This window comes from Telopea speciosissima, chromosome 8 (genome assembly GCF_018873765.1).
Source record: "Telopea speciosissima isolate NSW1024214 ecotype Mountain lineage chromosome 8, Tspe_v1, whole genome shotgun sequence".
NCBI classification, from domain to species: domain Eukaryota; kingdom Viridiplantae; phylum Streptophyta; class Magnoliopsida; order Proteales; family Proteaceae; genus Telopea; species Telopea speciosissima.
The window spans coordinates 11,815,720-11,827,800 of NC_057923.1; the positions used below are offsets into that span (position 1 = coordinate 11,815,720).

The 12,081-nt window shown below is 38.5% G+C and overlaps 1 protein-coding gene across 2 annotated transcripts; it reads right to left on the reverse strand.

Annotated features, from left to right (window-relative positions):
• Positions 1-1,630: 1,630 nt before the first annotated feature.
• LOC122670510 (probable inactive poly [ADP-ribose] polymerase SRO2) lies at positions 1,631-5,630 on the reverse strand. 2 transcript variants are annotated; one of them, XM_043867416.1, is made up of 5 exons: positions 5,004-5,630; positions 4,627-4,868; positions 4,369-4,505; positions 4,165-4,260; positions 1,631-2,095 (listed from the first exon to the last, which is right to left on the reverse strand). In XM_043867416.1, the coding sequence occupies exons 1-5, from the start codon at positions 5,606-5,608 to the stop codon at positions 2,048-2,050; spliced, it is 1,128 nt and encodes a 375-aa protein (XP_043723351.1). In that variant the 5' UTR covers positions 5,609-5,630; the 3' UTR covers positions 1,631-2,047. The 2 variants fall into 2 exon arrangements, with proteins under 2 accessions (XP_043723351.1, XP_043723352.1); XM_043867417.1 differs by lacking the exon at positions 1,631-2,095 and adding an exon at positions 2,138-2,537.
• Positions 5,631-12,081: the final 6,451 nt, after the last annotated feature.

Genomic DNA, 12,081 nt, shown 5'->3' on the forward strand with positions numbered 1-12,081 from the left:
AAATGCAAAGACGGAGATAGTTTTAGATTTTTCTATGAGCTTGGAATGGATAAAGAATATGGGGAATAGGTGATGAGCTGAACAAAAACATTAACAATCTTCAAGAATCTAGATAAATCTTCAAATAAGAAACTTATGGAAAAGTCCTAAATTGTTATCTTGAAGGGGAAATGATAAGCACCGGGCCTATCCAAGGAATAAGAAAGGGAATAACATAGCAAAAGATGGTTTTACAAATAATCTATTGATAAAATCACCTATGCTACTTTGATATTGACAATGATAATCTGTACTCCTGCCTTTCCAAAGCAACCATAAGATAGTGAAGACTAGAATAATAATCCTATACTCAGACCATTCTATTCAAGGAAGCTCCTGTATATAATCTTTTGCCCTTAAAAGTAATCAAGCGGATTAGAAAACCAAAATAGCCTTAGAACAGTTGCATCCAAAGAAACAAATTATTAACAGTTTCTTCAGTTTTAATCTTAGAAGACCTCTATGATAGCTCAGCCCGAATGGGTAAAGCAGCAGTTAAGCATGTCCAAATGAAAATCTTAACTTGTTTAAGCTTCCATATTGCTTCCAGATGTGATCCATTTTCCCCCTTATACCCTACTTGAATGTTGAAAATTGAAACGTATCTGAACTCAATCCATCTATTTAACTTCCATTACTACAAGCACAGAATTAGACATTAGAAGGTGCCAGCTGATCCAGTTTGATTGTACCTGAATTGCACCCTCCTCTCCTTAGCAGCTATAGTTACAGCCCACCGTTCCCATTTGTATTAATAATCCTGCAGAAAGCAGCACCATTAAATCATCTCTTAAACATGTGAAATTGATGTTTAGAGAAAAAAAATTGAATGAGAATGAAGACAGTCAGTTCCTAAGCAGATTCTGATTTTATTTAAGCCATGGTTTATATCTTCCCACCATCATATTCAGGTGTTTTTGAACTTGATGAGTACTCAGTCATGTATCCTTAGGAACTTATTGGGCATTCACACCCAATCAAATAGTACTGATTGGGTCCCGAAAGCAGGACATAAGCAACCATTGCGACTTCCTTTGGGTGAGAATTTCCATCTTGAAGCAGATTCAGATATAACAAGAACTGTACAAGACTGTGGAATGGCGGATATACACAACACACACCAGACTCACACCCCCGATGTAGGACTAAACCCACACACCCCGTGCACATAGCATGATTTTTAACAAGAACCGTACTTGGAGGATCTATTAGCAAATCCCACTTCTCTGCCCGTCGTAAACACAAAACCAGCAACACACTTGTTCATTGTCATGGGAGCAGGGAACATGTTACCCTGGTTTGCAAGTATCTCTCTGCCAAATTATTTGTGAGAATGGATAGGTAGCCGCTACTTAGATTTGTCTATACACATCAGTGATTAATGTATTCTTTCATTGTATGAGGATCGGTGCCCCTCTATTCTTCCCACCAACTTTACAATCCTGCTTTGTGCTAGGATGCAATCAACCAAAGAAGTATAGGCATCAGCTCCATTTATGTCAAAGGAAGAAACCCCATGGAAGGCGGATATCAGTTTGTTCAATGAAAATTTCTTTCGAAACTTTAATCCTATTTAATTGTAAAAAAAATGTTACTCTGGAAACAATTCATTTCTTGGTGTAAAAAACCTCCAAATGGAGAGATTTGACATAACAGAAAATCCCCAATAGACAAACACCACCACTTCTGCTACATCTTTGGAACAAGATGCAGTGAAATGCCACTCGGGCATCAGCACTGCATTTATGTCAAAAGGAAGAAAAAAAAAAAAAATTTCCCCACCACAGCCCCCATTACATCTTCAGAACAAGTCGGAGTAGAATGCCCACTAAGGCACCTGCTTCCTTAAGCTGTTGTTTGTTAGCTGTTTAGTCAAAACTCAAAACCTATAGATCATTTCATTTGGCTGTACATGTAGCTGCCTTTTCTTTCCTCTTCCAAAAAAATTGTTTGTATTGATATAACAACAACCAGCCATGTTTCATGTGTATTCCAAGTGTCTTCCGCATTACTTTGAGCTCCTGCTTGGTGAACAGCCTCCTCTTGCTTTGAATTGCTGGAGTACCAAAAAAAAAAGAAAAGATATTGATCAACTCGCTTTGAAGTGTCAAGGAATAGATAACTCCAGAAATAAGAAAACCAAAAATTATAGTTCAACCGAAACATTAAAAAAATTATCACAACATATATATATAGCCAGCTAATCCTAAGTAGAGCTCAAACCTGTAACTGAAGATCTAACCTTTTTACCAGTAGTAATTCCTATTGGCAGGATCAGAAGGTCAGAACTAGCACCCACTGGATCACAGGGACTTAGGACTGTACTCTATCTAAATGAGGTCACCACAGTCCCATGTGTCACAGAGGACTTGGATCAATTCGATAACTGTATATTTTGTTGCCATCTTGAGACCTTAAGACACAATATGAAGCCAAAGTGGAGATCCAATTCACCTAATCTGAGTACTATGACCTAAGTATGACATCGGAGTGTCATGCTGCATAAAAAAAATTAAAGATCTACGCATGGAATTAGAAACCATAAGCTTAAGGGAAAAGCAATGTATCAAGCGCTAAGCTAGAAACAGACACTAGGAATAGAAGAATGTTAAGAGGAGCAAATGGAATGGACATATATGAATTCCAGCAGCATCCAGACCTGCTATCTTCCAGACTCTATGCAACTGGAACAGCTTTCCAATCAGAATACCCCCAACACACCATCACAGCATATTCCTCATCATCTACACTGGGAAATTAATATCCCTACATTATGATGGAACTTGGAAATCCTTTCCTACAGTTATATATATATATATATATATATATATAATTGGATAAATTAACGAAGTAATGAAGAAAGAAGGATCCTCTGGCTAAAAAGGCTGGAAAAAATGAAAAATACAGTAAATAAATTGCCACTGCTACAACTATTGAAAGTGGGATCTCAAATCAAACCCACCTACAAACAAATACAATTTCTTTGTTGAAAGGACACAGAATTTCCAATCTAGAAGCAAGTGGCATCACAATCTCAATCTAAATGAAAAGGGTATTTTCCCAAATTAAGTTGTCAGTACCTAATGACAACTTCATAAGATATGGCTCTTCTCATGGTTTGGTTCCCCCCCCCCCCCCCTCTCCAATTCTAGGAATTACATCACATACTGAAATTTAGTACTGTTAACCTGTAGTAAGAACGGAAAGAAAATTTATCAACCAATATTGAAAATCCTTCTAGCCTAGTTAAACCCATCCTATTTGGACACATGATGTGGATCGAAGCATGAAGAAGACCCCTCAAAAAAAATTACTGTTCATGTGAACAGTACCTCGTGACACAATGGTTTGGGGGCTGATATGGACTGCTGGCTAATAGTTATCAAGGCGACCAAGACGTTGGAGAGGGCACAAAAGCTAGGTGACACCAACAAGGCAGACCAAGGAGCCTGGACGCCAAGGCGACATGGCTGGCTTAGAGGAGTTGATTTTTGGTATTATTTTTATTATTAGACAATTATTTAGTTTCCTATTTGAGTTGTAATCCTAATTGGGAACCCTAGTTAGAGTCTAGTTTCTCTTTTATAGGTTTTATTAACTAGTTTCTTACTTAGATTAGGATTGGTTTGTTTAGTTATAAACACATGTATGTGGCTGAACAGAAAAGAGACGGAGATTGCAGAGAAGAGTTTTTGATAAGCTGTGAGATGCAGCAACGGTGAGAAACTGTGGGGTGAGAAACCGTGGGTGAGAGGATGATGGGCTGAGATAGCTGATCCTATACCCCCCCCCTTCTACATCCCTCTCTTCTTCTTTCCTAACCTTTGAAGTTCTTCATTTGTAAACAGAAAATAGCAATAAAAAAGAGTTTTAGTTATTTAATTTTATTCCTTTATTGTATTGGTCCTGCTGCAACTGATCTCCCGTTGGTTTCCTTGGTTCAAGGTCAATTTTGCATTAACACATCAATTAAATCACAGTTGCTACCAAGACAGCCAAAAGAGAATCCATAACCTAAGACAAAGTAGGTCCAGTAGAGAAAAATCATGCTTCATATCCATCAAACACACTGCAATTGAAAAACAACTCAAAATGATAAAGAGTGTTTCATGATAGGAATTAGACCTTGTTTCTGCAAGTTTTGATTACTGAAACAAGCAATTTGTCTCCAGCTATTTGCCTCACTCGCTGTATCAGATGCTGCCGAGTGATCTTCTTCTCCTGCACCAAACATCACAACATTTAAATACAAAAAAGAGAAAGGAGGCAGGGGACAAGTATTTTCATGATTGAAGACAAAAATGAAAATTCAGATGCGCTTTTGCTTACTCGGTATTCGTTGTGATACTTCTCAATGAAAGCAACGGAAGTGGGAGGCAAGAACCTCGAAAGTACAGATATTAAATTCGGAAATGGCATCCAAGCAGATGTGGGTTTTACCACATGCTCTTGTGTCCTTTGAAAACCTACACAGGCGGGAGTTACATACAAGATGAGCCAAAATGAACTTCTAAACCTTCAGAAGTTAAATAGGAATTACATTACATTCTAAACAGAGTATGCTACCACAGAGGTCCAACAACACACCTTTCAAGCAAGGAGGAGCCCTGAAACTTATGACGTATTCAGGCAAGATATGACTGTTCATGTGTGTACTCCAAATGATATATCTCTTCGGAGCCGACAGATTATCGACTCCAGAGTCAAACTCCTCAGAACTAGGATGGAACTGCTCAGAACCAGGATGGATTTCCTCCATATTTCCCAAGATCACACGACAAAGAATCACATGTCGCAAACCACTTTCATCTAGAACAGAGGCCATCGCACTGTGAACAGAGAAATAAATCAAAACTCGTACGGTAGGATTTTCAATTGGTGGTAAATGAAAAGGAAAGAGAACACATAGAACAAGTAATGGGGAAAAGATAAATTTGAGTAAACTCTGTTAATTTAACGCGTACCTCTCAATAGAAGAATTCTCCGGAGAAAGATAAAGACCACAGTCATCCAATCTGCTGTTCTCAGAGTTTCCAAAATGATCAAATCCATCGGAAACGATCCTATGAACTCCATTCCTCGAAGTTCCATACCAACCATATTTAATATTAGCATTGCCATTGCATTTCAGAGACATCGCTTCCGAGAAGATCTTGAACGATTGAAGTCGAGCTTTTCTGTGAAAACTAGAGAACAAATTCTTGTGTACAGAGACAACCTTAGTATGTCTTCCAAGAGATCCCAAACCCAATATGAATTTATTCTTGATAATGTCGTGCTCTTTATCTCCTTCTTCCAACTTGATCAGTCCATTTCCTGCGAAGGATTCGAATTCCGGAACGGTGGAGGTGGAACCAAAGACGCCACTTTCAGAATCCGAAACCGATATATCCTGCTCATTGGTGGTATCCGATACCGAATCTCCGATATCTTTTTGATCCATAACTTCATGTTTCCTACGTCTTCTAGAATGGTCAGAAACTGAATCCCTACATCTACTACTCTTAAACCTGCCATTCCTTCCCACAGCAAGAGGTGATAACTGGCATTTTGTTTCGCTAATCTCCATAACACAGCAAGAAAGGTAACTAATGAAAACCAAAAGCGCTTACTCAATCTTGAGATCCAAAAAAACAAGAACTAAAGCCTAAAAAGCCACAGAATTCCTTGGCATCTGAAAGCAACAACAACAAACAATAGAGAATCGAATGTAATTAAGTTTATCCAAATCAGATTCTTCACCAAACAATGCAATATTAATCGAAATACAAATCAAACTCGAAGAAATCCGTACAACAATTAAGAGATTCACGGATATCAAAACTCGTATAAACAGAGATCTGATTATAAAGCGAGGCTATAAACAAAACTAATATCAAAAGAAACAAGAAAGAATGAGAGATGGAGAACAGAAGAACATCTACGAACCTGTAATGAAGAGCGAAAGAACGAGAGAGAGAGAGAACAAATTCTGATTACTTGATGGTTAAGAATTTAGTTTTTTCTGAAGAAGAAGAAGTAGTAGAACAAGGAAGGAAGGAAATTGATTAGATAAGGAGGAAAAATAAAGAAAGAAAGAAAGAAAGCCGTTGTTATACAGTATAAAAACCGCCTCGCTCTGCCGTAGGGTTTACTTTGGCGGTGCGGCGCAAACTGATTTCTTGCCGTCGTTTATTTGTAGACCCCAAAAGAAAGAAATAGAAACAGAGAGAGAGAGCGAGAGAGAGAGAGTCGGTCGTTGTGACTCAGAATCAGACGTGGTTGGTAATTGGTTATTAACGTTTTCTTAATTTTTTGTATGGATAAGGAGTTTACTTTTATACCCTTGAGAATTGAAAGATAAACGAAAGAAGAGTTTCCTTAATTAAGGAGGGTAGGGGGTGGATCGGGTGGCTGACGCGGGTCAGAGGTAGACGATGACTTATTCGTGTTTAGTTTAAGGGTCAAAAGGGTTTACTTGGGAAAAGGTAATCCATTACTTGTCAGGCAAGTGTTTGGCGTGAACTGGAGAGGGATTTGGAGATGGAGCGACCGTCCATTACCCGTTGCCACCTACTCCTTCTGTCGGTATAAGTCAGCCCATGGGTTCACGTAACCGTCTTTTATGAAAAACATGTGCGTTGTGGTTAGTTTTATTATTACAACTAATTTAATACGTTAAAGTTTATATAATAAATATGAAGATTCACGTAGGTTGTGGTGTATTCGAACTGTCAGCTGTTAGATTGGAATCTCATTAACCCAATAATTATATATGATTTTATGCCGGATACAGACAAGGGTTCGTTCGTCTGGAAACAAGTAGTAAGTGACCGAAAGTAAGAACAAGGGAATTGGAAAATGGGTGAGAGATCGGAATCTGGTCGTGTAGTGCCTGCATCAGCACGGAGTTCAATGAAAATGCTTGCATAAGTACCACATGAGACATGATCGATTTTTATTATTGACCATCCATTAATTAATGTCTTGAAACTTCGACCCTCTCACATACATGGCTTACATAGTCGTGTATGAAAACTTTCTCCTTTATTATTTTATTTTCAATCAAATGCTCACTACGAAACTTCCGTTTTCTTTTTCATAATATTTTATTTTAGTTTAATATTAATATTTTATTAGAAATTGTCTTTATTATTTGGGTGACATTGAAAATGTCTTTCTTTCAGCCAGGGTGAATGGAAATCCATTCATGGGTTTAGATGCATGCAGGAGGTATCGGAAGATATTTTTTGGAACATACTAAACAATTATGAGAGGTTTCTTAACTCTAAGATGGTGGAGAGAAACTTAGTCCGTATAATATTCTTTTAATTGTCTTGTTTTATTCTGGAAAGTTCAAGAAATCAAGGTGAAAAAAAACATTAAATAAACTGAAAGTGTACTTATTAATATGTCATTGTTTTCCACATTTTCCGACTATACATGTAAATTAGTAAGATTTTACATTCAATGAAAGAAGTGTATTATATTAAGAGGGTTGCACACACTGCCAATATACCACAAGCTAGTGCCCCTTTTCTCTCTCTTTGAAATGACTTCCCTACCCCTCCTGTCTGATGCCCGATCATCCCATGCCCATAATGGTTTCACTCGTTAGATTATTGCATGTGGGTGGTGTGCCTTTCCCTCTCTAGTAAAAACAAAAAAAGAGAATTTTCATCCACCATGGGTGAAGGAGAAATTTATTTCACTTTAATATTTTATTGAAAATTGTCTTTCTTATTTGGATGACTCCGAAAATTGTCTTTCCTTCAGCCACGGTGAATGGAAATCCATTCATGGGTTTAGATGCGTGCAAGAGGTATCAGAAGGTATTTTCGGAACATACTAAACACCTACGAGGGGTTTCTGAACTCTAGGATGGTGGAGGGGAACTTAGTCGATATAACAACATTCTTTTAATTGTCTTGTTTTATTCCCAAAAGTTCAAGAAGTCAAGGTGACAGAAAAAAAATTTAAATAAACTGAAAGTCTATTTATCATTATGTCATTGTTTTACACATTTTTCGACTATACATGTAAAACAGTTAGATTTTACATGTAATGAAAGAATTGTATTATATTAAGAGGGTTGGGTACACTGCCAATATACCACAAGCTAGTGCCCCTTCTCTCTCTTTCTCTCTTTGAAATGACTTCCCTACCCCTCCTGTCGAATGCCCCATCGTCCCATGCCCTTATTGGTTTCACCCGCTAGATTATTGCACGTGGGTGGTGTGCCTTACCCTCTACAATAAAACAAAAAAAAGGAGAAAATTTCCATCCACCATGGGTGAAGGAAAAGTACATCCATCTAGGCATCTAGCATCTTAATAATTCTACTACTCCCTTATGCCCATCCCAAGGCAATGATACCCATCAATGAAGAAATTCATCCTTCACTACCTTTAGAAAATACAATTATAAATTATTTGACTACTTAAAGATTGTTAATAAGAAATTCCGATTATGATGATCGATTAATCAAATGTGCTCTATCTATCCGATGATTGGATTGGTGCTAGTCTAGAGAATTTTTTCGCTACAATTATGATGAAAAAGAAAATTGAATTTGTATGGTACAATTATGAATTATGAAGATAGTTTTCCTTAACCAATGGTTGTGGGTGCCTTCCGATGGACAAGAGGAACAATGAGGATAGGAGATTTTTTTTGGACTTTGTACAGTAGGGAGTAATAATAATCTTAGATGAATATATTTTTCTTGAGAAAAAGATCTCTGTCCGGGAGTGTGGCTTATGCCAGTACTCCCATGAGTCTATTTTTCTCCTTCCCATGTGAAAAGACACATCTATCCCCTTGTTTTAAGGAGGAGAGAGATAGACACATGTGAATGCTGGCGTAGGCCACACTCCTGGACAGAAAACTGCTTCCTATTTTTCTTCCACCTAGTGTAGAGGAAAACTTTCTCCATTTATTTTTGACAATAAATAATAGACCAAGTTTCCCTCCACCCAAGGTGAATTGGATCTAAGGGGCGGGAGAGGATAGTAATGAGTAAAGAAGAGTATTTTGGAACATACAAACACCCTAAGAAGGGTTTGTAAATCCTACGATGATGGGTGAACCATCCACTACAGGTGGAGGAAAACTTTGTCTGTAAATAATTACAATTTATGACTGAGAGTGAAATCAGAACTTTACCTAAAATATAGTTACCCGATTAGGTCTTACCTCCCCCAAAGGCCCAAACCCCTAATCCCCCACCAACCCCTAAAAAAAAGTTTAAGGGATCCAGAGTCACATGAGGTGAGGCTCCACATGCCTAGGTCACCTTGAAATGGTAAATTACTAACCTTTGAACAGTGTCTGCTTTGACTAATGCCATCTTTAGAACTCGCCCATTAAAACCAAACAGCATTGGAGGGTGGGACACAGTGAACCTTTAACCTTCTATCTTGTCCAGCTATTCTAATGGTGATGGATGAAAAGAAGCTTGGCCACTGTCCCATTTCCAAAGTCTTGCCTGAGAAACTTGACAGCCTGGATGAGTTCTCAAAATGAATTTTGAAAATTAAAAAACAGGTCTAAAGCTGTTTCACATTAAGTTTTGAGTCTAGAACGTATTTTGAAACGAGAAAATAAAAAAGAATTGGATTTCAGAATGCATTTTAGATCCAAAATCCATTTTGAATGCATAAAACACCGGTGAAGTACATTTGATTCAAAAGCCATTACAAGTTCCAAATGTGAACACAGATATTCAGCTAGTAAACCTGAAACTTAGCCAAACCAATTCAATTATTAGGTGCAGGTAGACTTGATAATCAGACTTGAATCGTTACAATTCATCAATAGATAAATGCAATCAAAATCACTTTATGCAATAAATTCAATTTATTGACAAATATCAAACATGGGAATTTCTTATTGTCACTCCTTAATCCTTAAGCCTTAAGCCTTAAGGTGTTAAATAATTTATAATTGTACTTTTTTGCCCTTTTAGTATAAGACAGTTTAATTTTTTTTATTTAATAAGGGTAAATACTGTTATTGTACATGTGTATTCGAAAAATGTGTGAGACAATGATAATTTTTGATAATGATATGATGACAGTTTTCATACACGGCCGCATAAGGCAAGTATGGGTCATGATACATCAAATATGGGGGGCATTTGGTCATTTTGACCCTCTATTGTGAGAGGGGGCATGACTGTACAAGTGTGCACGGTCATGCATGAAACTTTTGCCCTAATGATATAATGATAAATAATTTTCAAATTATTTTTGAAGAAGATTTTTTACCCTCGACTTAAAAACCGTTTGGAAATAAAACAATGAACAATCAATAGAAGGTGTCAAGTCTTAAATACCCCAATGAAGGTATCATTTAGACAATCCCATTAAATATATATATATATATTTTGATGCTATTTAGATACTCTAAGTATTTGGAATAGGTAGGGTCTCTTTTGGAATCTGGTTCATCCATATATAGAACTTTTGGTCAATCTCAACCATAGTTCCAACTTTCCAGGTTCAGATGTACGTGGAGATATTTTGGGGAACATACTAATAAAACCCTATAGGAGTTTGTGAACCCTATGATGGATCCATGGTAAATGGAAATCTATTCACTACGGGAGTTCAGATGTGTTGAGGGGTATCAAGAGGGTATTTTGGGAAATATACTAAAAGCCTATAGAGGTTTGTGAACCCTATGATGGTGTTGCGTGTGGAAACCTCCGATGCTTGGTTCGCCCACGGATGAGCCTGCAAAGACCAAGTGATGAGCACAAGAGAGCCGGTGTGGCTCCGGCCTAGGACTCTCCGATGCTCAAGTTAGATCACCAGTGCAACAGCGTAACAGCTAGTAAAAGTGAGATGAGCCATAGAGCTCCATACCTTAGTATTTATAGAGGGAGATGAGCCGGTTGGAGGAGTCCTAATATGGTAAGAGTCCTTGTTTGGTAAGGCTCTTCCAGCGGAGCGGAGTGAAGTGGAGAGTTTCTTTCGGGGTCGGACTCTTGTTAAGGTAAGAGTCCTCATGGGAGTGTGATTCGGTATTGTGATGAGATCGTGACTTGATTCTTATCCCGTGATTCTCGGGTGGTGCTGACGTGGCCCCGCGATCCCTGGTGGGATGTTATGGTAGCTTCTGTGGAGGAGGGCTCGGCCTGGGAGGTCAGCCTCAAAGCTCGGCTTAGGAGCTCGGCCCCGGCCTGTATGACCTGAGGGTCATCACTAGTTGTGTGAGCTTGGCTGCACTATGATGCTCCAATCAATACCGACCTGAGTAGGCTCGGACCGTGGGGTCTGCGGGCATGCTGCTCAGCCGCGATGGGGGATCTTTGGGTTGGTACTGGTCTGTCATACCGTGCGGCCAGAGATTGGCCGAAGAGCTCGGCCTACTAGGTCGGCTTCGTCCGACCCGTACGAGTTTGGCTCAGCGTCCGGTTGACTTGGATGTGTCCGACGAGCTCGGCCAAACAGTAAGGTTCGTCGAAGATCGGGTTGGCCCGATTTTCCACTGAACTCGATTCGGCCATGTGACAACCTCTGATTGGTGAGGTGTTTTATGCCTTATCAGATGGTGTGGTGAACCATCCCATTCTCCATTAATAATTGTCCACAAGATATGCTTGGATTGAAACTAACATATGAGAATGATGTGGCCATGTGGGCATCCACAAGATGTTCTAAGGACCTATCAAATGTCAAGTGGGAGCACTTAGAGATATGTTTTTTGGTAAATGGTAGCTTGAAAAGATGATTAATTAATTTCCTCAAATGTACACAAGGGAAAGAACTATTTATAATTATTTTATTGTAATTATTGTTGTGGTAAAAGTTTTTCAAGTATTATTCTTGAAATATTTCTAAGAAAATTGGACATGCACACCGGTGAGTTGAGTTCTTCTGTACATACGTTCACATACACATAAGTGTCAACACCTGTCTCTTTTGCTTCCATAAATATGCGCCATCTCGCTCTCTCTCTTGTACTCCCATTCGTTGGACGTGAAGATTCTATTACACGCTGATGGGCTTGACAACCTCCTCCACTGTTTTTATTAACTTTAAAGTCATGGAGGAAATG